This window comes from Talaromyces proteolyticus, assembly GCF_021365285.1.
Source record: "Talaromyces proteolyticus strain PMI_201 chromosome Unknown BGW36scaffold_7, whole genome shotgun sequence".
In the NCBI taxonomy this organism is placed as follows: Eukaryota; Fungi; Ascomycota; class Eurotiomycetes; order Eurotiales; family Trichocomaceae; genus Talaromyces; species Talaromyces proteolyticus.
Genome location: NW_025764283.1, coordinates 371,549 through 399,136, shown reverse-complemented (window position 1 = coordinate 399,136; position 27,588 = coordinate 371,549). Strand labels below are relative to the sequence as shown.

The window sequence follows — 27,588 nt, the reverse complement described above, 5'->3', positions numbered from 1 at the left end:
GAGGCCGTCTACACGACATCTCCAAACTTTAACCGCTTCCTGTTGAAATTACAATAGCGCCGGGATAGCCACCCACTGGTTAGTTGTGAAAGTAGACGCCGCATCTGAATACGCACTAATCGGGGCATTTATGGGGTTTACTTGGAGGCGTCTCTGGTGGCTGTGGGGAAGAAAGAGAACCACCACCAGAATGGGCATCATCTGATTCTCCTGTGATGATGCAGCATCGATGATGATCGGGCATGGATCGCCAGTCCTATGATGGGCTCCAAGCAACGAGCTTATACTTGTCGACTGGCTACACTGTGTAAATCCTAATAACGATAGGCCTAGTCGCGGCTCGTCGCACGACCAGCAATACGACATTCTCCCACCTTCTTCTTTTCCTTCTCACTTCCATCGCGAATCCGAGCTCGAGCTATACCATCGTTACCCTGTCAGCCGGCTGTATCATTCATAGTGTCATTTGAGGCGTATATGTCATCCTAGAAGCAGGACAGCCCATGTCTGGGTGACTCATCAAATATCAATCGATATATATATATAACCAGACAATCCCTGGAGTGCAACAAAGTTTGCGCCAGTGGAATCACTCCTTCCTTCGCAACTTCTACATCAACCGTCTCCATCTTCAGCATCGAACCTGCTTCGGTTTGTATTATTTGACGGGGCACATCAATTGATAGTATTATTCCAAGAAAAAACGAGAAAAGGTCAGCATGGATCCTTACTTTATTGCTCATTGTATATTGAATATAGATGACTGATGTTCCATACAGAAAAGATGGCTCACCAAAAAGATACCGTCAAGGCTGCGACTACGGCTACGACGTTAGATATCGTGTTGCAGAATCAAACAACATCCGGCACGGTATATGCGTACATCACCGGCCTAGCCATCGACAACAACAACGCGCTGTTTCTTCTAAAATCAGACGGCAAGACAGCCTACTATCCCACCTCCCCATCAGGCACCCAAGCGGCTCTTGGGGCTGATTGTGCCATCCCCCTTGGAGCTGTCGGAAACTCGGTCACCGCCACCATCCCACGGCTCGCCGGGGCACGATTGTGGTTCTCGCGTGATGCTACCATAACTTTCTACTTGAACCCCGGTCCTGCTCTGGTTGAACCATCCCCGTCGAACAAGTCCGACCCCAACTACAACACCTACTGGGACTTTTGCGAATTCACCTTCAACGATTCGCAGCTCTATGCCAACATCAGCTATGTCGACTTTGTGAGCTTGCCGATATCATTGACTTTGACCAATACCTCCGGTCAAACGCAGCATATATCTGGTCTCCCATCTAACGGCCTCGACACAATCTGCTCCGGTCTCAATTCCCAGCAGGCAAAGGACAACGCCGGCTGGAACCAGCTTATTGTGCAGAAAAACGGCGCGAATCTCCGAGCCGTCAGCCCAAACACCGGTATTGTGATGAACTCATCTCTCTTCAACGGATACTACTCGTCATACGTAGACCAAGTATGGAGCAAATATAGCAGTGGCTCATTGACCGTCAACACGCAGATGTCAGCTGGAAATGTAGGCGCTACGGTTTCCAACAATGTACTCAATTTCGGAAATGGTGCTGCCACATATAGCAAACCTGCCGCCACGGACATTTTCAGCTGCAGCAGTGGGCCATTTGCGGTTTCTGGCAACCAGGAGAAGGATGCTATTACTGCTCGATTGGCAGCTGCATTCAACAGATCGACACTCTTGGTTAACAATAACACTCCAGCCAACGAGAATCCTTCCAACTACTATCAAAACCCAATCACTAACCACTATGCCCGTATCGTGCATGCTGCCAATCTCGACAAACGCGGTTATTCGTTCCCTTATGATGATGTCGCTCCCACAAATGGAGCCGACCAATCCGGAAGCGTGTTTGATGGAAGCCCCAAGTCGTTGACGGTTGTCGTGGGTGGAGGAAATGCAACTGCAGGCCCGAGTGCTCCTGCCAAAGGTGCAAAGGACTCCAAGGATGCCAATACCCCAAGCACATCACAGCCTGGTCAGGGCGGTCAAGGCGGTCAGGGTACTAAGAAAGGTATCAACTGGCAGAGCATTCTGGACTTCCTCAAAGGTCTTCCATGCTTCAAAGCTTGAGAAATTACAAATATTTGAAGTAGTTTCGGTATACGTTAGTCAGGAATTGAAATTCTCCGGTCTAAGGAAAGGGGTTCTGGTTTGGTTGGTGGTTCGGAGTTTCCCTCATTCCTCAGTTTTATGTACATATACCAGTCTTGCTATTGGTTAGGCCAAATTGAAATATTACCCTATCTTTTGACGTTGTTTCGTAGATACATGCACTTACGAAAATGGTTTAATATATTCATATATCCTATACCAAGTGCCAGCACTTAACACTGCCATATCCAGTTCATACTCCAGGAATATCCGTGCCGAATCCGAAACGCTACGTATCCTCCCTCACCCCAAACATTGACAATTCCCAGTCGCACATGGTCTAACATCCCTCTCCAAATCAACCTGCTCCAACACACCCCATGAGTCATCACTCTGCTTCAACACTCCCTCAGCCCCGAACTCCCCACCCCTCGCCGCCGTCGCAACAAGATAATCGTTCTCAAACGCAACAAGCTCAATCCTCACATCCTCCACCTTCCTTCCATAAAACCACGTCTCAACGCCCCTATACGGTTCGCTCCACGGACTCGCCGAATCCGGCCCTACTGGCGCTGGCGGCACCACATTCGTGAATTCCAGTTCTTGTAACCACGGTGCAAGTAGCGCTTCGCCAGTCATCTTGATATACGCCTCTTTCAGCGCCCAGTAGGCGTAGAAGAGACGCAGGTTGGATTTTATTCGGTCGTGTAGTGGTTTTGATGATATGGGAATTTGTTTCATGCTGGAGATTTCGCGGGGTGAGAATACCTCTTTGAAGATATCTACGAATTCGGCGAGTTCGTTGGCCGTCGTTGGCGTCTTGTTGCGGCGACGGCCTGGTTCGTCGACGCAGGTGATGTCAATACCTACCTGTGGTATAGATGGAATTGGGGATGAGGCGGGCAGTGGTGAGGCGAAGAGAGCAGCTTGCGTGGCGGGGGTTTTTTCGCTGACGGCGGTCTGTGAGGTGGTCGTTGAGGAGCTTGTGCGGCAGCCTGCAAGGGCGACGAAGGAGGCCTGGTGACTGACGTTGAATTCAACGGCGGGTATCAGTCCACCATCTGGCCGTGTTTGAGTCGAAGGAATGTAACATGGTCGCTGATGAGGTTTGGGGGTTCGACTGATGATGACTTGGGTCCAGGGTATGCGACATGTTCGGTGGATGAAGAGGTATTTGAGCAGGTTTGATGCTAGCGACATGTGTCGATCTGGAAGACGGAGGAATTTCTGCACGGATGTTTGATCGTCTGGCTGTAGAGTCTCGAGAAGGGGGAGGTTGGTGGTTGTCTCGGAGAGTTGGCGAGTGTCGATGTACCATCGTGTGAGAGATGGTTTGTCCGGATTAGCCATGACTGCTGCTGCTTCCCTGGTTGGGCTTGGAATATCGCTATTCAGGGGTAAATGAAATGTATTAGCGATTTGTAATTCCAAGCAAGCAATGAGGAACTAGTAATAGTCAACAGTAAGGCGGAACTACGTCCGGGGTGTATTCCAATGGCGCAGCTTGGAAGACTGGAGATGAACAGCCTCAAGCTCCTGATTGAACCCGAAAAGAAAATACTTTGCGAACTGCTTCAATCTACACACAGGCATTATCAGGTCACCAGTCCATGCACCACAAGAAGCAGCAGACTGTACTCATATAAGCATGTCAGCCTCGTAGTGGAAGGCGGGGCGCCAGGGCGGTGGCAGAATTGAATTCCGCGGAGAGCGAGGGCGGAATAAATATGCGGCGATGACTCAATTTCATGTGCATCCATTGCAAACGAAAGACAAAAATGATAGAAAAAACAAGAATGATTACAGTTGGCGTGTTAGCATTACAGGGCGCATTTTATGAGCACATACAACTCCTGAAAAAGGCGGCAAATATCTTATCGCAATCAGAAAACGGCTCTTCTGCACAATGGCAATTTATAGAGGTACGAACGAAAGCTCAGCTGGACAGCTGTGACGCTCTCGTTTTGCCTGGAGGCGAGAGCACGACTATTTCGCTCGTGGCAGCTAGTTCAGATCTGCTGGAACCGCTGAGAGATTTTGTGAAGTATGTTCCACGCATCCAGCTGTTCCTCTGGGTTATTGGAATAACAGACTTGATAGGCTACATCGGCGACCAACATGGGGCACTTGCGCCGGCCTGATTCTTCTCGCTGAATCCGCGAACCGCACAAAGAAAGGTGGACAAGAGCTTATTGGAGGCATCGATGTCAGGGTCAATCGCAATCACTTTGGTCGACAAGCGGAAAGTTTTCAGGCGCCCTTGGAACTGCCGTTTCTCCCTCCCTCTGATCCATCGCCATTCAACGGGGTTTTCATCAGGGCCCCTGTAGTCGAGAAAATCTTGCCATCTCAGGAGGGAATACAAATCGCAGAAAGCCGACGTGACGAGACGGTGGTAGCACCATCACGGGCAGCCGCAGAACAAGCAGTGGAAGTACTAGCGAAGCTACCAGGCAGAACAGCTCGATTGGTGGCTAAGACTGGGGTAAATATAGACGCCGAGAAGGAGGCCGAGGACATCATTGCAGTCAAGCAAGGTAATGTTTTTGGCACCAGCTTTCACCCAGAGTTGACAGATGATCCTCGAATTCATTTGTGGTGGCTGCGCCAGGTACAAGATGCCGTGAAACAGACACGCGAGAGTGGTTAAAGATTCAGCAACAGGGTGATGACACGATCATTAGAATTCAGCTCGTATGGGTATTGAATATGTGACTGATATCGGATTCTCCAAACGCCGGTGTATATTGTACAATATCAAACCTCCTACCTTCCCCTTCCATATTCTTCTTCCTCTCGTCTACGCTGGTCTGCCATTGATCTACCGTATCCGCCACGCCCTGGGTCGTATTCCTCGCGGTATTCGTCTCGTACTTGACCGCCAGATTTTCCACGTCTAGCATATAGTTAGCTTAGATTCCGAACAATAGCGCTTCATTAATTACCCGTATTGACGACCTTCCTGGAACCCAGGATCCAAATCCGTCCGAATAATTCTTTCATCAAGCTTTGTGCCTCCAATGTATTTGAGACAGTCTATCGCGTCTTGATGGGTATAGTATTCGACGAAGCAGAAGCCGCAAGGCGTTTTCTGGAAGCGGTCGAGTCCCATCACTAGGCGCTTGATCTCACCGCACCTATAAATCAATTAATAGGCGGTCAATATTTAATAAAAGGCTCGGTTCCTACTTGGCGAAAAGTTCGTGGATCTGCTCCTCGGTTGTGTAGAAAGAACTAGGTCTCGCTTTAGCTTGGTTGTTGCAGTTCATGCACACAGCAAACCTACAGGTTTCCGACATAGAGAGTCGTGGCATCCTTCAGGCTATCGTTAGGATCCTCTGCCTTTTCGACATTATCTTCGCGATCGTTGTTCCGGCGACGTTTGTTCTAGTGACGCAAAGATCAGCAACGCGGATGGGACGAGAACGCTTAGAGAAAGAGGAGAAATAAAGCCATACCTTGCCTTGGTAGTAAGGACTCGGCCTATCGAGGCGGTCGACCGTGCTCGGATACTTCTGCATCGTGTCTCTGGGCTCGTTCGTGGTGCTGTTAGAACATATAAGTAGGTTGCAGGACGAAGTTGTGGTGCGGCCTGGGCAGTTCCTTCCTTTGTAATTGCAAGCTAAGCTCCGCCTTAGCGCGCGCGTCTAGCGCACACCTCACAGCTCCTCCGCAGCCCAGTCGAATTTCTTGTTCCAACCTCCACGCAGAGACTTATTCTTCGCACCGCATTTCCCCTACATTGGGCAACAAGGCTTGCTTCAAATCAATGTTCCTCTCATTATAATATCGCCGAGTTTCCATCAAAGGTGTATCCCAGGCCGGTGGCTATCACCGACGCACCAGGATGCCCAAAGTAATCAGTCATACGCCACCTTGGCTTTGTCGCCCGTCGCCAGGCGCTTCGTTCTTTACTGGAAACCCATCAGCAAGTGTCGATAAAAAAGCTCAAAATCCCGACGCCTACGATGGTCCCCAGAGAACCTTGGCTCAGCGAGGCACAGAGGTGTTCGCTGTGGTCGACAACCAAATCAGGTGGTCCGATCTAGCGACGTTAAAAGGAGAATGGAATTCTCAGTCGAAATTGAAAAAGAAGGTCTCGGAAGTCGATAAAGGAGCGAGTAGCAAAAAGGAGCTCTACAGGGTTTGTCGGTCTAATCCACATCCGTTATTTATGAGCTGACCTCGTTAGGTTTTGACCGTTCCTGTTTACGGTGAAATTAGACAATTATTGATATCCCCGAATGGAGTCTTCATGGCAGTCGTAACTGCTCATACTGTCCATATTACGATACTACCAGATTCGTCGCATCTTTCAAGCTCTGAGACCGCGCCACTTCGCCTAAAGACTTATCAACTTGGCCCTACAACGCATGTTATTCCGGAGTCCCCCGTTATCTCAGCATTGTGGCATCCGCTAGGTGCTCACACCAATGTCGAAGCTTGTATAGTAACCGTCACGGCAGATGCTGCAGTTCGAGTATGGGAGTTGGACCGCAACAATCTCTGGTCATTTGACAGGCCTTCTTTGGCTATTGATTTGAAGAAGCTTGTTGACGGAAATTCATCGGACGAAGACTTTACGCCTCTTGGCTTCGGCAAGAACAAGGGATTCTCTGCGGACGCTTTTGACATGGAAGTTGCGTCTGCGTCCTTTGGTGGCACTGCTCAGGAGGGGGAAGATGCATGGGCGCCAATGACACTCTGGGTTGCAATGAGACCTGGAGACTTATACGCTCTTTGTCCCTTGCTTCCTTCCAAATGGAGAGCACCACCTGCTACAATACCGGCGCTCTCCGCAGCAATCATCCCAAAGCTTGCTGCTGTAGAAGATCATTACTCTGGAACAGAAGTCGTTGAAGACGAGCTAGTTGCGTGTCGACAGCAATACGAATGGCTGAAAGAAATCGATGATCAGGATTCATTGGATGCTCCCGAAGCAGACAGAGTTTCAGAAATGGAGGTTTTTAAGCGCCCTATGAACCCCAGCGCAATTCCTCGCCTGCAAGGGCCATTTCAATTTGATGCTGGTGAACAGATTGATGATCTCAATGTGACCGATCTGTTCGTGATTCCTGCGAAGCTCAACACCGAAATTTTGATGATGGGTGAGGATGACGAGGGCGTGCTGGAGGAAAACGAGCAAGAAGGTCTATCTGCAACAATTATATGCTTGTCAACTACAAGCGGCCGGGTGCACATTTGCTTGGAACTAGATGGCGTGGAGGGTCAATGGCTTCCAAAAGCTAGATCCAATACATTCAGAACGCCTCTTTCAGAACCGGCAGATCTAGTGCTTGTTGAGTCTTTGGATACTGTAAGAGAACAACTGCGTGAATCAAATTGCTGGCCAACCTTTACGCGGGATATCTACTCTCGATACAGCTTTTTCCTCACAACTGCCAACAATGTGTCCTTTATCTCACTTTCCTCATGGGCCCAGCGATTAGAAGCTGAACTGCAATCTCAAGATACTTCGGGATCACAGTTTCGCCTAAATGTCATTTGTGACGGGGCAATTGCTGTTCGTGAGCTGCTTATTCAACTTAACGAGAATGACTCTTCGTTATCTGAACAGCCAGCCCACTTTTCGAACTCTTTGGTAATTTCGGATTACGATCTTGGATACCTTCTTCTTACGTATAGAGGATTCTCCCCTCAAGCTGCGGTTCTCGATGAACCCTACAATAAGGCTTACCAGTCATTTTCGGAATCAATCATTTCCAATCTTAATACCCCCACTCCGCCTCTTCCGCTCCTTTCTAAACCTCGACGTGCGCCGTACCAGGTGCCGGCAATATTTTACGCTGAGGAGCCTCTTAAATCATTTGTTGAAGACAACGTACCTCACAGACACAAGGGCACTTTACGAGAGCCTATCCGTCTTTCACCTTCAACCCTTGACACTGTTGCAGCCGCACACCGAGTACTTGCTGCACATACCGGGTTGCTTGAAAAGGCAGCTGCAGACCTCTTCCGTCGCTGTGAGCGCCTCCGAGGAGAGATGAGGGACCAACTAGAGGGAATCGCTACTGTGGCTGAGCGAATCCAGAATGTCTCCAGCCACATTGGAGAGGATGGTCAACGACAAAAGGGGTCCAGAAACGAGGAAGCCCTAGACAAAAGGCTAGCCGCCGCGAAGAAGAGACAAGACGAGCTTCTGTCACGCTACTCGCGCATTCGCACTAAGATCTCAAATCTTGGAGGTCGCCCTCTCAGCGACAAAGAAAAGAATTGGATAGGGGAGATTGATAACTTGTCTACTTCCCTCTCAAAGACCGGTGATGACGAGCACGGTGAAACATTGGGCAAACGGCTGGAAACAGTACGTAATTTCCATTTACTCTACACTTTACATGACTAACTAATCACTTTCTCTAGGCCAAATCACTTGCTGAGGATCTCTTAGCAGAGGTGAAGCGCATATCAGCAGAACAACAAGTTACTGCTGAGACGGGTGGTGGCTTCACTAGTCCAAGCTCGCAACCAAAAATCCCACAAAGGCTACAACGAGCAAAAGTGGCGGATGCAATGAAGATGATAGACAGAGAGTAAGTTTCATTTCTTCCTGCTCTCCGCCTTGAATATTCTTAACAAGTTCTACAGATCTGCAGTCATAGATGCTATTACAGCGAGGCTAGAGCGCCTAAATTCAGGCTTATCGTAGGATTTTTTTTGTCTTAGTACTAGAAATTGGGCGAGGCTGTCTTGCTTTATCTTCATTAATGCCAAAATAATGATATCATGTGCCAAATTCTAGAATGGTCGTAGGACAAGGGTACGTAGTCTCAGTTTTTTACTCCTCACTGCCTAGTTCTCTAGGGCAATATTGTCACGTGATTAGCGACCAACAAACTATAATTATCTGATCTTGTGTGTGTGTTGTCGGCTTTCGTGTTGATAGGAAAGGGAAATACGTTGTTGAACGACTTTGGAGAGTCGGTTGTTCAGGTTTCCATTATGAATGGCTAGACATTTTGGTTGAGAGTTTAGTTTGTCGTCGATACTTGGCCATGGAAGATACATACGTCAAAGATGTTGGCTGTGCATGAATCACGCGATGGTTGGCGCTAAATACGCCAATTGGCAAAAAAACCCCCCCCACTCGCAGTGGGTCCTACTTTGGTTCCCGCTGTGCCGCCTATTAGTCGCATTAGTCGCCGAGAAGAGGGGGGGTATGAGACTAATTGCAGGATAACCAAATCATAGATCACTCGTCCCGTACCTGTGCAATAGCTCTAACCAACATTAATATGTTAATAAGGATGCCAACTCGCTGGCCATATTGCCCACAATAAGACTCCTAGGACTAGGCCTATGCAATTAATCGAAAGGGGTTGGTAACACGCAACAAACCCCCCGAACCCTTGGTTCTGGCATCGCTTAGGGTCTTACGGATGACGCTTGACCACCAGGCCATCCTAGTGGTAGCAGGAGGCCTTGCCAGGGTGTTTCTAATATATTATAGCTTCCCATTGATTTCCACTATTATATTCGTACCGCAATAAAAACAGTATGATCAGTACTAACTCATTGAATAGAACTATTCACGGCCACATCAATGAGTTTCTGTATGAATGCCAAACCAGCAGTCTTCTCCTTTCCAAGTCAAGACAGCCTGTTGATACGTCTTTCAGTAGAGTTTGTCACATCTAGCGCAATATATTGAATTTGCGGCGCAGCATCAGGGGCCAGTTTGGATTCAACTGATGGCCTTTCGATATTAGCGTCATGCATCATCCTTTATGGCGACAGCAGACCCGAGATTCAACTAGTACAAAAGTGGGTGGGCAAACTGAGGAGGGTAAAAGCAAAAGGCATCACACGAAGTAGCAGTTATGTCATCTTTGATCAATCGGATAGTAGCTTGGATGAGTCTTATAAAAAAGAAACTGCAGATCGATCGCGGTCACTAAGCCCTCATATCCAACGCTAATGTGTTTGATGCGATTTAGCCGTGATACGGCGAATCCATGATCCCTGTTGGCCGAGCCTTTCCCTTCCTAGTCCCCGATTGTGCTTTGGATTTTTGAGTAGGTGATATGTATCGGGCAGTAGGCTGTTCGGCTGGAGCAGAATTCCATGGATAGAATATCCTGAGGATAGCATCATCAGCTCAGACGACTACCATGCCTCCCAAGAATTCGGAGGAGAGCATTCTTCAACAACAGATTGATTTCTCCGATGTGCAGATCACATTTCTCGGGCTTTATCGCTATGCGACCACTATTGACATTGTGCTTCTTTCCATTTATGCCATTGCGGCGATTCTCGCTGGTGCTTGTCAACCTATACCGACTGTAAAGACTAATTCTCATTTTCCTTCCCCCCTCAATAACTCCTCGTAGATTTCTGACTGACGGGTGAGAGTGAAGTTAGTATTCAGTCGCATTGCATATATTTTTGTCCAAACCGAAAACCAAGCAGCTGGAGGCCATGAAAACTCTTCTGGCGCCATCGACCATTACACCCTGTACTTCCTCTACATCGCAATCGGGTCGTTCATCACACAGTATGTATCCACGGCCGGATTCATCTACATTGGCGCGAAGATGACGCGGCGCATAAAGGTGCACTGCATGGAGTCGATCCTGAGGCAAAATGTTGCGCTCTTTGACGACCGAGGCTCCGGCCAGATAGCCAGCCAGCTCACGTCGGATGCCAACTTGATCCAGGAAGGTCTGTCACAAAAGCTTGCTCTTACTCTCAGCGCCGTTGGGACCCTTGGTGCGACTTTTGTCATCGCCTTTGCTGTCCAGTGGAAGATTACCTTTATGCTGATCTGGTGCATTGTCGTTGGCGTGATTCTCCTGCTCGGAGGCAATAAGATCGCAGTCCGCTATAGCGGGAAAGCAATGGAAGCATACTCTGCGGGTGGCTCTCTGGCTGAGGAGGCTCTTGGCGCCATCCAATACACAACAGCCCTTGGGATGCAAAGAGACGTCCTGGACCGTTATAGAGCGCATCTAAATGCGGCGGAGAAACATGGATTCCGCTTAAAGAGCTTCATGGGGGCCATGATCGGGTTTGCCGTCGGAACTGGGTATCTCAATGTCGCCCTAGCCTTTTGGCAAGGCTCTCGCTACTTATCATTCGGGAACGCGAGTTTCACCGCAGTGGTCACCATCGCACTGGCTATCACGTCAGCGGCTTTCTCCGTCCTCGGAGTGGGAGCCAACGCAGGGGCCTTCGTATCAGCTATTGCTGCAGGAGGGCGAGTCTTCAGCCTGATAAATCGCAATTCTCCCATTGACTCATCGTCGACCGACGGCCTGGTCATTAGCGATGAAATAGTTGGCCAGATCGAATTCTGTGATGTAAAGCATATTTATCCTTCTCGCCCCACCGTCGTGGTCGCGGACCATCTGAGCCTGACGTTTCGACCTGGGCAGATTACCGCCATTGTTGGCTTCTCGGGGGCTGGGAAAAGTACCGTTGGTCATCTTCTCGAGCGCTTCTACGATCCTGTGGCCGGTCGGATACTACTCGACAACCTTGACATCCGCGATATTAATCTCAAGTCCCTTCGTAGACAGATTCGTCTGGTTAGTCAAGAGCCTACTCTTTTCAACACTTCGGTGATGGATAATATCGCACACGGGCTTATCGGCACTAAGTACGAGAGTCAGACGGAAGAGGAGAAGCAAAGAATGGTCGAGACGGCGGCAAAGGTGGCCTGTGCCCACGACTTTATAATGCAGCTGCCAGATGGATACCGGACTTGTGTCGGTGCTCGAGGATCGCAGCTATCTGGAGGTCAGAAGCAGAGGGTTGCCATTGCCCGGGCAATTATTGGACGACCGAAGATTCTCATCCTCGACGAGGCAACCTCTGCATTGGACACTACAACGGAGCTTCAGGTACAAAGAGAACTGAAAGTAATGAGAAGCACTTGCACTACTATTGTTATTGCACACAGACTGTCAACCATCCAAGACGCGGATAACATCATGGTACTAGACAGCGGTACACTGGTCGAGCAGGGTAAACACCAAGAGCTCATACAACTTCAGGGTGATTATTTCCGCCTGGTAGAGGCCCAAGCTCAAGAGAATAGCTCGGAACATGCATTAGGTGATAAGATCATGGTTGATAGTACAGAAACAGTGTCTATCGGTAAAGAAATGGATACCTATGCTGCCTCAATGGATGAGATTCCAGGTAGCCCCTTGACGGCACAGGGACATGGCCAGGTCAAGAAACCGAACAGTCACTCATCTTTAGCTCTGGCCAGCTTTGTTGTGTCTCTGAATTCAAGGGAGCTCCATATCATCTTACTCGGCCTGGTGGCTTCCATCATTGCTGGGTTCGAAGAGCCGATTTCCGCCATCTTGTTTGGAAAGGCCATTACAGCCATCTCACTACCGCTCAGTGAAGGTAGCCTCATCCGCAGTCGGGCGGGTTTCTGGTCTCTCATGTTTATGGTTCTTGCTCTGGCGGAGCTTTTGGTTTTCGTTGTTCAGGGAGTCGCATTTGCCTACTGCTCCGAACGGCTTGTGTGCCAGGCTCGCTATCAAAGTCTGGAAGCAATTATCCGGCAAGAAATCTCCTTCTTTGACAAGGACGAAAACAGTACCGGGGCATTGACATCCCTTCTCTCTGTGGAGTCGACGAATCTGGAGGGTATCAGTGGGACGACATTAGGAACTATCCTGATTGCTGTTTCTACTCTGGTAAGCGCGTTTGTAGTGGGGTGTATCTTTGGGTGGAAACTAGCGCTTGTCTGCTCCTCTGTCATACCTGTGCTTATTGGATGCGGTTTCTATGGTGTGTGGCTCGTTGGGAAGTTGCAAGAGCAAACTGATAGAGTCAATAAAAACTCTGCTGCCTACGCGACTGAGGCGGTGACGTCTGTTCAAACTGTCTTTGCGTTGACGAGAGAGCAGGATGTGCTACAGAACTTTAAACGTACCCTTGAGGTCTCCAGCCATGCTAGTCTCAGAACTAATTTGAGAACCTCGGCACTCTATGCCCTGTCACAGTCCCTTCTCTACGCCTGTTCCGGACTCGGATTCTGGTATGGTGGCCGGCTAATCGTGTGGCGTGAATACTCAACCTTCCAGTTTGTCACTGTTTTTTCCTCCATCGTCATGGGTGCATTTTCCGCAGGCCTCGTCTTCTCCTTTGCCCCGGATATCGGCAAGGCTAAGAAGTCTGCGCAAGATTTCAAGACCCTTTTCGATCGAAAATCGAAAATCGACCCACTAGATCCCAGAGGGCATAGCCTCAGACAGGTCCAAGGCAGGATTGAGTTCCGAAATGTTTCTTTTCAGTATCCTTCCCGATCAGGTCTTGTTCTGGATGGCATCTCATTGACGATTGAACCTGGGCAACATGTTGCGCTTGTTGGGGAAACAGGAAGTGGCAAAAGCACGATGATTGCTCTTCTGGAAAGATTCTACGATCCAACGGAAGGGGAAATCCTGATTGACGGTCAGCCGATAACCTCGTTGAATGTGAAAGGGTATCGACAGAATCTGGGTCTGGTTATTCAAGAACCCAACTTGTATGATGGCACGATCAGGGAGAATTTGCTGTTTGGACTTGATGTCGAAGCCACTTCGGAGGAGATGATCATATCTGCTTGCAAAAGCGCAAATATCTATGACTTTATCCTATCCCTACCGTACGCAATCCACTCCTCCTTATGACTGCATGATTGAGACTAACCAAGACTACTTGTAGGGATGGATTCTCTACTACAGTAGGGAATCGTGGGAGCCAACTGAGCGGTGGTCAAAAGCAGAGGCTGGCGCTGGCTCGTGCCCTGTTGCAGCAGCCCGCTATTCTGTTACTGGACGAGGCCACATCTGCTGTAGACGCGAAGTCTGAGAAGCTAATTCAAGCAGCGTTGGACAGTGCAGTGGAAGGCCGTACCACTCTTACCATTGCTCATCGCCTGAGTACGGTGAGAAATGCAGACGTCATCTATGTGCTGGACCGCGGCCGCATCACCGAGTCGGGTTCCCATGAGGACCTCGTTGCGCGGCGAGGGAAATACTACAACCTATACAATAGGGGTCAGCAATAATAAAGGCATTTATCAGTAGTCGAACCCATTAAGCCCGGGTTTGATTTTAAACTTACCTCCATGGGAATATAACCGCCGAGCTTGATCTCACTCTCAGGATATTGTCGAATTAAGCTCTCAGATATGGCGCGGGTCACGCCAGTACGCAGCTAAAAGGCCGTCTCCCTGGTAAATTTACTCCACTTGAAGCTTAATTGAGAGTAAGTGCAGTTCAATATTCAGCGCTTCGGCCGCTGTTGTGCGGGAGGCGCCATTAATCAGGCATACGCGTTTTTGAATTGAGGCAAAGCCTCGCGTAGTCTCATTAATTGGGGCTTAACAAGCGCCTTCGGTTGGAATCAGGCGGCCACACCAGAGAGCATTTGAGGGATTACAATTACTCGGCAAATTCATCATATAGCTAATAGGACTACTCCCTATATTGACACCGCGAGGCCTTATAGTGCTTGTAGGCTAGTGTCAGCCACACACACTGTAATAGGATAAACGGTAGCATAATTTATACCATTGCTATTGAAATTATTGCCATGCCAAATAGGTATCATAATATCATAATATTAAGAGTTTGCGACAGGACTGTAGTGCACTACAACAGGTCAGCGAAAATAGCTATCCTAGTAGTGGTAATAATATTGTTTTCTTTGCTCCGTAGGCGTGAAAGTCATATAATTGCCACATTAGACACACTTGAGGCTACTGCTTACAGATTTGGAGAGGAGGAAGATAGTGAGTGGGTACCAAATCTATAGACCACGACATTGGAAGGTTATCACAATAATTTATAAGCTATTGGTTGAGCTGAATGACTTGTCCCATATCACAAATTCACGGAATGATGGCCAATAATTTAGCGCCAGAGCAGCAAGGTTACACACACACCATGTCAGTCTTAGTTTTAAAGGCCTTGTTATTACACCTGTCTCGGTGTGTTAGCGCCTTAAAAGAATAAGTGCAAGCGCTGTCTAATGTGGCGGGCGGCAAAGTGCAGTGATAGCGTGTGATTGTTTACAGAGCACCTTTCTTGTTTGAGATACGTGATTATTCCCCCTCCTTCAGCTGAACGATAACCCCCCTTTGCAATCCGACGTGCTTTTAGGACGGTATCGTACCTCAGGAATTCGTGTCAAAATTGCTGAAAAAAATAGCGCACTGGCCGTGACTCTTCAAGCATAGACTGGAGATAATAAGTAAATTTCGCCATGGGTCGTCGCCTGGGCAAACTGGGAGAGAAGCTGTTCCACCGATTTCCGAATCAGAAGCTGAAGGACGCGAGCGTCAACGAAAGCAAAGGTAGCTCAGCTCTTGTTAGCGAAGTACCAGTGTTAACAAACGACTCAGATGTATCACAGACGCATCAATATGAGAATCGTAGATCGCAAGACTTGTGGCAAGTTGCCTATGACAAACTTGATAAGAACGACAAGCATATTTTATCTTTGATCCAGCGCGAACACGACAAGACGGGTCCCTCCCCAACTGTGGAGGTCTTGGATCAGGTTATCCAGACGACTAAGGAACGATATGAAGAATACCGGAAGGGTGGGCTAGAGATCCGCAGATCAAGAGCAGAGGATATCAACGTTCGAGATACTACGCAGAAAATACTCAATGCAACATTATCCTTTAAGGATACTATCAGTGCGGTGGTCGCTTTTGATCCCACCGGCCATTCATGCGGTGCGTGGATGATCGTGTCTCTTGGACTGACGGTATGTGAGAATCAATTTTTAGCTACATGGGAAGTAGTAGACGAACTAACGGCCGTACAGATGTTGAAAAACCATAATGACTTACAAAATGCTCTATTTGACTCCTCGGAGTTTTTAGCGGACATCCTAGCCCGATTTGCTTATACTGAGAGGATCTCCAACCGCGACAATAATCCCGGAACGAAGAGCGAAATAAAAAATGGTATAGTCCGAGTATATATAGCGATATTGCGTTATACGGCAGAAGTATGGAAGGTTCAACAGGCCAAAACCGGAAGAAAATTGGTGGAGAGTGTCATTGCTATCACTGATCAACCGCTTTCGAAATTAAAATCTTCTATCAATGATGAGGAGCAGCGCTTACAGAAATGGATCCAGATAGATCAGCATCTACAACGCGAAAAGGAAGCGGAAAATATCCTGATTGGAATTGACAAGATGCTAGGGTTGATCCAAGATCTTCATCGGAAATTATACCTGTCTAAGCTATTCGTTGCGGAAGGCTCTTCCTTTGACTCCTACATTGATCAACATGAAGACATATGTCTTCCAGGAACTAGAATAGAGCTTCTTCAGCAGATCACAAGATGGGCAATTTCATCAGACGAAGATGCTAAATGCATCTATTGGTTAAATGGCATGGCAGGGACCGGGAAATCAACAATTTCCCGAACAGTGGCCAAGGTTTTCCAGGAGAGTGGGATACTCGGAGCGAGCTTTTTCTTCAAAAGGGGTGAAGGAGATCGTGGGAGCGCTATGAGACTGTTTTCAACGATAACGGCACAATTAATCACCAGGATTCCTCAACTTGTTCCTTACATCTGTCAAGCGATAGAGGACGATCCTGCTATTGCAGAAAAATCGCTTAGGGACCAGTTTAAGAAGCTTTTACTTCTGCCATTACTTAACCTGGATCAATTAGACCGACCAACAACAGTCGTATTAGTGATTGATGCATTAGATGAGTGCCAGCCAGTAGACGATGTCCAAATCCTACTTGGACTCTTGCCTCAATTACGACAATCAACCGCTGTGGATGTACGGGTTTTCTTAACTAGCAGGCCTGAATTGCCCATTCAATTCGCTTTCGAGAACATCACCGGTAACGATCACCAGGGTCTGGTACTGCAAGAAATCCCAGCTATAGAGTATGACATTACTTTGTTCCTGAATGACAGATTCTCTAAGATTAGGAAAGAACGCTCACTGCCTCTAAACTGGCCCGGGGATGACAAGATTCAGGCTGTAACTAAAATGGCAGTCCCGTTGTTTATCTTTGCAGCCACTGTGTGTCGTTTTGTCGGAGATAGAAAATGGAGGCCAGAGAAGCGTCTCGAAGATTTACTTGCGAACCCGGCTGTGGCTTCCGCATCAAAGATGGACAGAACCTATCGACCAATATTAGAACAGCTTCTTGCTGGCCAAGATAAGTATGAGTCAGAGAAACTAATGCAAGAATTTCAAGACATAATCGGTGTCATTATCCTTCTTGCTACTCCGCTATCTGTTGACGCGCTTTCAAAACTACTTGATATTTCGAAAAGTGATATCAGCAACCGATTAGATTCATTTCATTCAGTTCTCACCATACCAAACGATAAAGATCTGCCGGTCAGGTTGTTGCATTTGTCATTTCGAGATTACCTTCTCGATGCATTTAGGAGATTGGAAGAAGGAAGCGTTCCTTTTTCAGTTGATGAACAAGAGAAACATCAAAGGATAGCAGGTAAATGCCTAGCCGTCATGCGCCATAGCTTGAGGAAAAATATCTGCAATTTGCCAAGCGATGGAACACACCACATAAAGATACATGAACAGACGATTAGGCAGCATTTACCATCGGAATTGCAATATTCTTGTCGTTACTGGGCGCAACATCTAGTGCGAGGCAAAGACCTTATTCCTGGAATGAATAATGCATTCGCCTTTCTTCAGGATCACTTTCTTCATTGGCTAGAAGTCATGAGCATTCTGGGCATTGTATCAGAAGTTGTTGATGTCATCGGCACACTGCAGTCGTCCATGCTGGTAAGTCTATCGGTCAAAACTGTCTATCTACGTGTTAATTTGTGAGAAATAATATAGGGTGAGGAAATGTCCACAATGTTAGAATTTCTGCATGACGCAAAACGGTTTGTCCTCAAAACCAGGCATATTGCTGAGGCGACACCACTTCAGCTTTACTGTTCAGGGCTCATTTTTGCTCCAGAAAAGTCAATAATCAGGAGTCAATTCAAGCGAGAGCTCCCTAGCTGGGTTTGTAATCTTCCAAAAGTAGAGGAATGCTGGAGCACAGAATTACAAACCCTGGAGGGCCATCTAGATTCAGTTGCGTGTGTGGTATTCTCACCAGATTTCCGACTGGTGGCATCAGGGTCCGATGATTGGACAATCAAACTCTGGGATATATCTACTGGGGTCTTACAACAGACTTTAGAGGGTCATTCAAATACTATTCGGTCTATTGTATTCGCGCCAGATGGCCGGTCAGTGGTATCAGGTTCTACTGATAAAACAATCAAGCTTTGGGATATTACCACAGGAGTTCAACAGACTTTTGAGGGCCACTCAAATGCAGTTCAGTCTGTGGCTATCTCACAAGATGGCCAATTAATTGCATCAGGTTCTTCAGACTCAACAATTAAGCTCTGGGATATTACAGGAGCCTTACAAAAAACCTTTGATCAGCATTCGGGTCGGGTTTATTCTGTGACATTCTCATTAGATAACCAACTACTAATATCAAGTTCTGATAATACGATCAAGCTCTGGGATATAGCCACAGGAACCTTACGACAGATCTTTGAAACCCATTCAGACTTGGTTTTATGCGTGGCATGCTCACAAGATGGGCAGCTAGTGGCATCTGGGTCTGCTGATAAAACAATTAAACTCTGGGATATTACCACTGGAGTGTTACAACAAACATTAAATGGCCATTCACGGTCAGTTCGTTCTATATCATTCTCATCAAATACCCAATTGATATCAGGTTCTGGTGATCAGACAATCAAGGTCTGGGATATTACTACAGGAATCCTGCAACGAACTCTTAAGGGTCATTCAAATGCAATTGTGTCTGTGGCAATCTCACAAGATGGCCAATTAGTGGTATCAGGTTCTGCAGACAAGACAGTCAAGCTCTGGGATTTAACTACAGAAGCCATAGAGCAAACAGTTGAATGCCATTCAAGTTGGGTACGATATGTGGCAATCTCACCAGACGGTCAGCTGGTAGCGTCCAGTTCTGACGATAAAACAATCAAACTTTGGGATATAGTCACAGGAGGCCTACAACAGACTCTTAACGGCCATTTAAATATGGTTTGGATAGTAATATTCTCACCAAATGGCCAATTAATAGCATCTGGTTCTGCAGATACAACAGTTAGGCTTTGGGACAGGACTACAGGAGCCCTCCAAAAAACATTTGAAGGCCATTCAGGCTGGATTCGATCTATAGCATTCTCGCCAAATAACCAGCTGGTGGCGTCAGGGTCTGATGATTGGACAATCAAACTCTGGGATATATCTACTGGGGTTTTACAACAGACTTTAGAGGGCCATTCAAATACTATTCGGTCTACTGTATTCTCGCTAGACGGTAAGCTGGTGGCATCTACTTCTGATGATAAGACAATCAAGCTCTGGGATGTAACCACGGGAGCCCTGCAACAAAACTTAGAGGTCAACACATCAGTTACGAACTTCAACTTCTCAGATAACGGGGCATTCCTAGATTCTCTACAGGGATCCTTTACTATCCAGCCATGGCATAATAGTCAAAACTTTGCTGCACCTCAAACCAACGGAAATTTATACCTTGAAGGCGAGTGGGTAGTACATAACGATGAACAAGTACTGTGGCTTCCTCCTGAATATCGGCCCCTCTGTGGAGCAGTTAAAGGTGGCACTCTTGTCCTTGGACACGCGTCGGGGCGGGTTTCTCTTATGAGATTTAATGTATAGCAAGCAGATTCTCGTCTACATCTGTTCTCTTGTGTTCCCTTTTCTATCCTCGTAAGATCAAGAAACTAGACTCATTACACTGATCTTGATATGCCACTCTTCTAAACGCCATCGTTAGAGCGGCAGCCGCACGAACTAGATCAGGATGAGTACCCAAGATCTCCCCTATTATTACATATGTAATGAGTGTAGTGATCGTATACTATAATTTGAGTAAATAGCTACGTATCTGATGAACGCTAAGAATGAGACCACTACAATTATCAGCTAGTACTTGCTGATTCAATAGCCTGTCTATTTTGGACTATACTTTTGGTTTGATCTTCTACAAACCAAAACCTGGACACAATTAATCCATACCAAGTGAGAGTACATGTTCAACCTGATAAACACCTCCAAAATCACCATTTTTTCCCGGTATTTTTCCATTGCTCGAGCGCGAGCAAATCAGCTAGAAGCACACGGATACTCTTTATTGAGCCCGGATGATTCGGCACATATCACTGAATACTTTTTCACCAGTCAGTTCCGGTGCGGTTGAAGCCAATCTTCAGGACGGTCAACGTACCGCTCGATGAGATGGACCCCCGAAGCGCTCTCAACAATGGGGCTAATCTCGCCGGGTTTGAGCGCAAACGCAGCGTCTTCAAACTCCTTCTGCATCTCGCCATGACCAAAGAACCCACTATCAGTAAGCGCAAGGCAAGGTCAGCTGTCGTCGTGCAGAGCAATACTCAAATCGTAATGTTACTTACAGATCACCCTTCTTGCGCGCTGAGCTGCAGTCAGACTCGGACACGGCCAGATCGCCTAACCGCACTTCGCCTGATTTGATCCTCTGCTCGTGGCCACGGAGTATCTCAATTGCCTCTTCCTTGGACCGCGTGATGACGCTCTCCCGCCAGCTGCTGGGGCGGCGGCTGTCACGGTGCTTGACGAGGAGATGGGCGCAGCGGATCTTGCCTTCGGCTGGTAAACCGGCGATGCCAGCCGGGCCACTATGGTTGGTAGCCATGTATACCTTCAGCTTTTCGGTGTCTGTCCCCGCTGGCGGTTCCCAGCGGGATTCTTTTGTGGCGGCACTGAAGTAATATGGGAGGTTTTTCGAGTTCGAGTGGCGCACTTCCCAGCCCTCGGGTAGACCTGTGGGATCAGACTAGATGTGAGGCGTAGATTAGCTGTCTGGAGAGCCGTACTGGTCTTTCTGTCACTGTACTTGGAAGGAAAGCAGTAATTGAAATGAAACCAGATGAACAGACAGGGCGTACCATGTTGACAGACAGCCCAAACAATGGATTTACACCAACAATTCAATGCAAGTTATCGTTATCGTTATCGCTATCAGCCAGGCGTGGTATATCTAAGCCCTAGATTATCTTTCAAGCTATCTCGGTATGCGGGCATGCACGGACACCAGGCCTCTATGTTGCAGCACTTGATATGGAACTTATATGAAGAAGTAGTTTGGAAAGGTCAGAACGCGGGGGAAACATGGACATCATCGATCATTGATGGCGCTAGGCCGGAAGGAGGCCGCGTCTTGCCCAGAGCGGTTTAGCGGCCTCTGTCAGCCTCGATCCGCCACCCTCTCTGCAACTGTTGGCAACTGATGTCTGCCTGCACACTACTTTTCTTTTGCACTCCAACAACCACCTCCATATCATTTACGGCCTCTCGCTGGCAGCAATCGATATCGACTTACCTTTCATACGCACCCGTTCATTCACACCCAAAATGTCCGAAAGCCCCGTTTCCTCGTCCGGTGGTGACTCCAAATCCAACACCGATCAAATTCACTTCAAGTTTTGTCGCGAATGGTACGTCTATCCCTCTGTTTGATACAAAGTGTTCTTTGTATTCTTTATTTTTTGTTTTTTTGTTTCTTATTCTAGGATACTGGCTAACGATGCGTTGCTTCCCAGCTCCAACCTGCTCTACCCGAAAGAAGATCGTGTGCAGAATCGACTCATGTTTACCTGCCGTACCTGCCATGTCGCGGAACCCGCCACGTCTGCTTGCGTTTACCAGAATAAACTCAACCTCCAGGTTGGCGATACCGCCGGAGTCACCCAGGATGTGGGATCCGATCCAACGGTTGGTATCCCAGAGTTCTGTCTGCATTGCGGCGAAGAGCTAGCCTGTTCCAAGTGTGGAATTATGTCGTCTGGCAGTTGTGCCGATGACAGTCTGCAGGATGAAATCGAAGAACTTGATTTTTTCTCAATGACATGACTGCTTCTTTAGCCGTCGCTGAATGAACACTTGATGGCTAACTCTGATTGTTCTTTATTAGCTCCCGCGATCGAACAAGCTATGTCCGAGCTGCGGCGAGAACGAGGCCGTTTTCTTCCAGAGTCAACAGCGTTCAGCTGAGACGGGAATGGTATGCTCACTCCTTGCCTGTTGGAAATGGCCGAAAGGGAGTATTCGCTCACTAAAGCTACTAGAAACTCTACTACGTTTGCTGCACTTGCGGCAACGTCTTTTCGTGATTTTATGAGCATCTCTCGACTTTTCGACAATCGATACCCAAACTTTCTGTATATATTCTGTTATGTCTGGCGTCCGGTCCTCCTGCATTGGTGTATTTGGATATTTTGTGTTTGATAAGAAACTCGTGGTTCTTGGGGTATAGGTTTTAAATAGCCGCAAAGAGATGATTCTATCTTGTCCTTAGTATTCCATTATATTGTACATAAAGTTACAGGTTCATTGGTGCTAGTGATAAAATTTTCGACCACTGTTTTCCGCGCAGTTCTGCTCCGACAATACCTAAAATTGTATGTTAGTTACCATAAGACGCATGTAGACGATGTACGACGAACCATTCAACCGGGTGCCGATTGGATCGCCTGACTTATTGATGAGGACGCAGGCGTTGTCATCGAACTTGACTAGACTTCCATCCGGGCGCTGGATTTCCTTACGCACACGAACAACGACGGCATGGCGAATGTCACCGCGGCGGACCTTGTTCGCGATACCGCTGTTTGTGGAGTTTTCTGGGCCGAAATTCCGTTGCTTCTGCACGACGACAACAATGCGATCACCTGCAAAATATGATTTGTTAATGCAATTGAACGATAACGGGTACATGTTCGAGTACACACCGATCGTCGCCGGCCGTTTCTTCTTCAAGACATTGACGCATTCAACAACGGCGGCGCCCGAGTTGTCGATGCAATTAAGCATCGTCTGATAGAGAATGTCAGATAGAGACTGGCGCGGCCGTCTGCAAGAACGCCTACCTTGAGTTGAATCATCGTGTGTGCATAGTGTGGACTTGTACAGCTCTATGATATCGGGAGGACTTATTGATTGATTGTTCTCGCTGGCTTCGGATTTGCTCTGCGGCCGGAATGGAGTTTCACCGATGCCGACCCCGGATTAAAATACGCACTACATACAGTCCGTGACGGTAATTAACGTCGTGTATTCCTCCATCCCGCATAAACACTCAACATTGGACGACCAACTAGACTGCCGGGATCAACTCAGAGCGACATGCAGGGTTGGACACCAGTGCAGTCTAACGCGCTCTCTGACCTGGTTTTCTTGAAATAAGTCTCCGTGGCTACGCATAGCCTCAATACACCGGCAGTACCGCTGCAGTAGGCCGTAAGAATCCACTGGGCGGCTGCGTCACAGCTGGAAACCCAAGGCTGTCATTCGGCAATGCCTCTCCTCCGAGTCATCCCTGGCTGCAGTCCTTATGCCCCCTCATAGTTGGTTGCTGAGCACATACTCCCCGGCCAAATTCCAGCCACGGTTACGCCGCTTGCTCCTATACCAGCGCCTTGCCCTGTGCTGTGTGGCTCTCGCGCATCTCCGGGGTCCGTCCCATCCAAGTGCCGCCGTCAACCCCAGCCACCATTTCCCGCGCCCGTCCTACTATCATATTGTTATTGCTATCGTGTCGTTTGTGTTGGCTGCGCCTTCACTCCTCATGCCAATCTGTCTTTTTACCGCCATGCTGAGACTTGATCTTCTTGCGCATTAACTATCCCATCCATTCATTGCACAGTCCCTCTTTAGCATTCAACCCCTTCCGCGTCCTATCGCTCCTTTGGATACCGGTGTTGGCAGCATAACTCCTATCTTTTGGGCCTACTAGGATCGCAAAACACACTTATTTCATATTATAGGCGGCAATCTCCCGGCTATACGGCGCCTCGCTAATCATGCCTTCGCCAAAGCCCAGGTCAAGTCCTTCGGCTGATCAGCGAGAGCGCCTAACGTTGGCCAAATTGGCAAGTTATGACGATATTGCAACAGACGCTCTCATTGATCGAGTAAGTCATATGCGCTATGTACTAACTAGCATTCGACTGTACTGAGACTCAATTCCAGGCCTTCTTTTGGACTACAATTCGTAAGAACCGGACCAAATTCGCCCCGGCCAGAGGCATACATGAAGATGACATTGCCAGCGTGCTTCTACGTAAGGTTATCATTGACAAGGACCCCCGCGCCGCCGAGAAAGAATTCCTCTCAATGTCTGGGTTGAATAAATATCTGCAGCGCCTACCCAATGACCGCGAACGCGAGTGGTTCAAGCGTCACCTCCGCAAGTACATTAATATTTATCTTCCAGAGTGTCCCTTCGAAATATCTACTACGAATCGGTACACCATTACGGAACAAGAAGCCACTGTCGTTGCACGAAGGGATATTAAAAGAGGACAAGAGATTAAATACCTGTGCGGAACTCTCGTTTCCATGACTCGTCAAGAAGAACTTGACTTGGACCTCAATCGCAAAGATTTCAGTATTGTGATGTCGAGCCGAAGGAAAAGTCCATCCTTGTTTCTGGGACCCGCCCGCTTTGCTAATCACGACTGCGACGCAAATGGTCGGCTGGCGACAAGAGGATCTGACGGTATGCAAGTTGTTGCCGTTCGCGACATTGACGCAGGCGAGGAGATCACTGTTTCATACGGCGAAGACTACTTTGGTATTGATAATTGCGAATGTCTGTGTGAGAGTTGTGAGCGCGCGATTCGTAACGGCTGGTCACTATCAATATCCGCACCAGGAAGCCAAACTTCGACACCTGTACGGGATGAAGGAGAACTTGCAACACTGCGTTCTAGCCAATCTTCACAATCACGGAAACGAAAGGCTGAAACAGATTTTGACTCTGATTCATCTACTTGCTCGACCCCTCGCGATTTAAGGCTGCGAAACGAGATGTCCCTGGCGGAAACAACAATTACGACTTCTTCGAAGAAACGAAAATTCGATGGATATGGTGACAACCCAAGTCCTACTACGCCTGGCAAACGTGGCCGGTTTGAACGGCAGTTGTCTAAGCTCAGAGACGAGATTTTACTGCCCGAAATACCCGAGCCCGTCAAAACGCCGTCCTTTTTGGCCCAGGTAGATGAGAATTTATCTAATTTAGAACATAGAGGGCATCAACCAGGGAGTCAGAATACAAATTCATATGTGGAAAACGGTACAAACATTGTCACCGATCAGGATTCACCTCGGTCTTCGTCAGATGAGAGTCAACAGTCCGAATCTACAGCTGCGACATCAATATCTGACGTTGACCGCATCGTCAAGCTTGAATCTGTTGGGAGTGATATTGAAATACCACCCCTTGTTACCCGAGCCCAGAAATCTCCAGACACCGACAAAACGAGCCATTCAAATAACCAGAGCAACAAAGCCTTGAATCTGTCAAAAATCGCCGACACGAAGGCTGACTCCAAACAAACAGTCGGCAGCAAATCACCGCTGCCTTCTGTCGAGGACGAAATCTTGACTCCGGGCATTCGGTCCCCAGGCGACTATACCAAAACCGCGAAACTCCTCGCGCAGCGTTACGACCGGTGGGTTGACTGCCAAACCTGTCCATGCTGGTTCTTGCAACAAAACGCCTATCAGACACGCAAGGAATGTCCACGATGCGAGCGCCATTCCAAGCTTTACGGTTTCCGCTGGCCAAAAACTGACCCTGAAGGTTCTAGTGACGACGAAGAGCGTGTGATGGATCATCGAACTGTTCATCGATTCCTGAGCACCGAAGAAGAGTTAAAAGTTGACCGTAAAACAAGGGGCATCAGCTTCGGGGTTACTCCCACTCCTGAACCGTCGTCGGATGCCCGAAGCGAAACGGAATTCAGTGATACCGAGGCACGCCGCCGCACGCGCGCTAGTCGTCGGTATTTGAACTCTCTCCGTCTGGTCAAATAACTCGCCCCCCTTTACAAAGCATATGTATTGTTTTTTAGCATATTTTTACGTCGCTTGTGCATAACTTGAGAGCAAATGGGGTTGGGGTGTATGCCTAAGTCTCGACGATATTTTCCACCTGTTTTACCACGATTCCACCCAAGTTCCATACCCAGCACAGTTCACGGGTATGATATGAATTTTCCATCCCGATTGTTGATTTCTTATATTCTCTTTTCTAGCATGGTTGGAGTACATGGACATACATGTCTGTTGATTCTTTTCCCTCATAGGCCTTTTGTAACGTACATCACTTGTGGATTCTCGTTTGGTTGTGTCTAGTTTTATTGGCATTTGTATACTATGGATATGATTGGGATTATCTAGGGAATATTATCTAGTTTTCTGTTATTCGAATCCAACTTGGTTGTATTTCAATTCATTCCTTTTAGTTTAGTCAGGGAAACCAACCCGCGATAGTTAGCGTTGCTTTTCTTTTCGTACAATTCCAGAATATAAGCCTAACCTCTCCGAGCCCTTAATAAAAATGCAGATCATATTGATTAACTTATAAACCATCTTTTAAGTGATGGTTGGAATAATTGTCAGAATTATGGTATCAATCTCAGTCTCGGTTGACGTGAGAGAGGTAGTCGACGCGGCAGTGACATCCTGAGTCACATCCTGTGTCGTGGTTACCGTTGCCATAGCTGTGCTGTCTACTGTAGTCACGGAGGTGACATCAGCAGTGACATCTACCGTAACATCTACCGTCAATGCTGTGGTCTGGTCCTCTGTCACGATAACCGTGTGGTCGGCTCAGTAATAATGGCTGTGCTTAATGCTGTGACGAAGGATGTTGTCTGGATTGTAGTACTGTCCGTAACATCCACAGCGGCAGTGGCGGACTCATCAATCGTAGCGAGGGTTGTAGTAAAATCGGTGACGCTCGCGGGTTAAGCTTGCCGACGGAGATTTCCTTTTAGGAATAATTGATGACTTGGATAGATGCAAAGAGGCGACTGACGAATGGAATCGTTCGGAAGCGGCGAATTATGCAATGGTTGCCCCACTAGGCTCTCCTTTAGTGACGCGACTCTAGTCAGGGCAACCCTAACCCTAACTCACTCATCTGAGCGATTGTTGTATTTTAATTCATTCCATTTCGATGGCTTTATTTAAATTTGGGGCATTTCTTACTCTTCCTGGTGGACGTTCCGATAATTATTTGTGGAAAACGATATTTGAAATCTCGACCTTTGACTACATATGCTAGCACGAATGAGTATCGAAGGCTTGGTGCTATTGGCCAATCTATAAATAAGATCTTTGGATGATGTACTCACGAGACGGCGATAGTCAACATAAAACAACAGCAGCTATGGCGGTTAAAACGAGGCAAATATACAGGATATTCTAATAGACGATAACTACTGCATCTCAGGGGTCGAGGCAAATATAGTCCTCACTTGATCGCCGTCTACACTTCCTCGCATTTTTCACACTGATCATTCCGTCAAATCGTGACGATGGAGAATTTGGTTACCGGTACTATATCTTGC

General features: G+C 47.7%; 12 protein-coding genes across 12 annotated transcripts; 7 read left to right on the top strand and 5 right to left on the bottom strand.

Annotated features, from left to right (window-relative positions):
* The first annotated feature begins 542 nt into the window (after positions 1-542).
* BGW36DRAFT_180349 (putative glucan endo-1,3-beta-glucosidase precursor) lies at positions 543-2,277 on the top strand. The gene is made up of 2 exons (XM_046209721.1): positions 543-713; positions 780-2,277. The coding sequence occupies exon 2, from the start codon at positions 785-787 to the stop codon at positions 2,114-2,116; it is 1,332 nt and encodes a 443-aa protein (XP_046070965.1). The 5' UTR covers positions 543-713; positions 780-784; the 3' UTR covers positions 2,117-2,277.
* On the bottom strand, positions 2,204-3,766 carry BGW36DRAFT_380090 (uncharacterized protein). Its single transcript, XM_046216289.1, has one exon. The coding sequence runs from the start codon at positions 3,485-3,487 to the stop codon at positions 2,441-2,443; it is 1,047 nt and encodes a 348-aa protein (XP_046070964.1). The 5' UTR covers positions 3,488-3,766; the 3' UTR covers positions 2,204-2,440.
* On the top strand, positions 3,767-5,105 carry BGW36DRAFT_380089 (glutamine amidotransferase subunit pdxT). Its single transcript, XM_046216288.1, has 2 exons — positions 3,767-4,181; positions 4,238-5,105. The coding sequence occupies exons 1-2, from the start codon at positions 3,886-3,888 to the stop codon at positions 4,785-4,787; spliced, it is 846 nt and encodes a 281-aa protein (XP_046070963.1). The 5' UTR covers positions 3,767-3,885; the 3' UTR covers positions 4,788-5,105.
* Positions 4,782-5,794, bottom strand: BGW36DRAFT_180322 (small subunit of nuclear cap-binding protein complex). The gene is made up of 5 exons (XM_046209720.1): positions 5,596-5,794; positions 5,424-5,524; positions 5,327-5,371; positions 5,083-5,274; positions 4,782-5,033 (listed from the first exon to the last, which is right to left on the bottom strand). The coding sequence occupies exons 1-5, from the start codon at positions 5,656-5,658 to the stop codon at positions 4,904-4,906; spliced, it is 531 nt and encodes a 176-aa protein (XP_046070962.1). The 5' UTR covers positions 5,659-5,794; the 3' UTR covers positions 4,782-4,903.
* Positions 5,795-5,842: 48 nt separating this feature from the next.
* On the top strand, positions 5,843-8,898 carry BGW36DRAFT_380084 (uncharacterized protein). Its single transcript, XM_046216287.1, has 4 exons — positions 5,843-6,281; positions 6,330-8,462; positions 8,519-8,688; positions 8,744-8,898. Exons 1-4 carry the CDS (start codon positions 5,985-5,987, stop codon positions 8,802-8,804), a joined length of 2,661 nt encoding a protein of 886 aa, XP_046070961.1. The 5' UTR covers positions 5,843-5,984; the 3' UTR covers positions 8,805-8,898.
* Positions 8,899-10,266: 1,368 nt separating this feature from the next.
* Positions 10,267-14,578, top strand: BGW36DRAFT_461958 (leptomycin B resistance protein pmd1; the record flags this gene model as incomplete). The annotated part of the gene is made up of 3 exons (XM_046222151.1): positions 10,267-10,437; positions 10,513-13,763; positions 13,823-14,578. 3 exons carry the CDS (start codon positions 10,267-10,269, stop codon positions 14,166-14,168), a joined length of 3,768 nt encoding a protein of 1,255 aa, XP_046070959.1. The 3' UTR covers positions 14,169-14,578.
* BGW36DRAFT_296692 (uncharacterized protein) lies at positions 14,159-14,477 on the bottom strand (the record flags this gene model as incomplete). The annotated part of the gene is made up of 2 exons (XM_046211296.1): positions 14,159-14,317; positions 14,352-14,477. Coding segments are annotated over 2 exons (285 nt in total), but the record flags the coding sequence as incomplete, so codon positions are not given.
* A 714-nt stretch (positions 14,579-15,292) lies between the features above and the next one.
* BGW36DRAFT_407989 (uncharacterized protein) lies at positions 15,293-19,924 on the top strand. The gene is made up of 4 exons (XM_046219067.1): positions 15,293-15,458; positions 15,507-15,877; positions 15,938-17,905; positions 17,963-19,924. Exons 1-4 carry the CDS (start codon positions 15,368-15,370, stop codon positions 19,844-19,846), a joined length of 4,314 nt encoding a protein of 1,437 aa, XP_046070958.1. The 5' UTR covers positions 15,293-15,367; the 3' UTR covers positions 19,847-19,924.
* Positions 19,925-20,029: 105 nt separating this feature from the next.
* On the bottom strand, positions 20,030-21,319 carry BGW36DRAFT_380077 (peptidyl-prolyl cis/trans isomerase). Its single transcript, XM_046216286.1, has 3 exons — positions 21,115-21,319; positions 20,602-21,002; positions 20,030-20,531 (listed from the first exon to the last, which is right to left on the bottom strand). The coding sequence occupies exons 1-3, from the start codon at positions 21,115-21,117 to the stop codon at positions 20,369-20,371; spliced, it is 567 nt and encodes a 188-aa protein (XP_046070957.1). The 5' UTR covers positions 21,118-21,319; the 3' UTR covers positions 20,030-20,368.
* A 261-nt stretch (positions 21,320-21,580) lies between these two features.
* On the top strand, positions 21,581-22,078 carry BGW36DRAFT_297021 (putative DNA directed RNA polymerase II 15 kDa subunit; the record flags this gene model as incomplete). Its single annotated transcript, XM_046211323.1, has 2 exons — positions 21,581-21,663; positions 21,769-22,078. The coding sequence occupies 2 exons, from the start codon at positions 21,581-21,583 to the stop codon at positions 22,076-22,078; spliced, it is 393 nt and encodes a 130-aa protein (XP_046070956.1).
* A 469-nt stretch (positions 22,079-22,547) lies between these two features.
* Positions 22,548-23,038, bottom strand: BGW36DRAFT_297870 (mitochondrial 54S ribosomal protein YmL38/YmL34; the record flags this gene model as incomplete). Its single annotated transcript, XM_046211385.1, has 3 exons — positions 22,548-22,618; positions 22,672-22,896; positions 22,957-23,038. The coding sequence occupies 3 exons, from the start codon at positions 23,036-23,038 to the stop codon at positions 22,548-22,550; spliced, it is 378 nt and encodes a 125-aa protein (XP_046070955.1).
* A 989-nt stretch (positions 23,039-24,027) lies between these two features.
* BGW36DRAFT_428041 (SET domain protein) lies at positions 24,028-26,047 on the top strand (the record flags this gene model as incomplete). Its single annotated transcript, XM_046220495.1, has 2 exons — positions 24,028-24,138; positions 24,197-26,047. The coding sequence occupies 2 exons, from the start codon at positions 24,028-24,030 to the stop codon at positions 26,045-26,047; spliced, it is 1,962 nt and encodes a 653-aa protein (XP_046070954.1).
* Between the last annotated feature and the right edge of the window lie 1,541 nt (positions 26,048-27,588).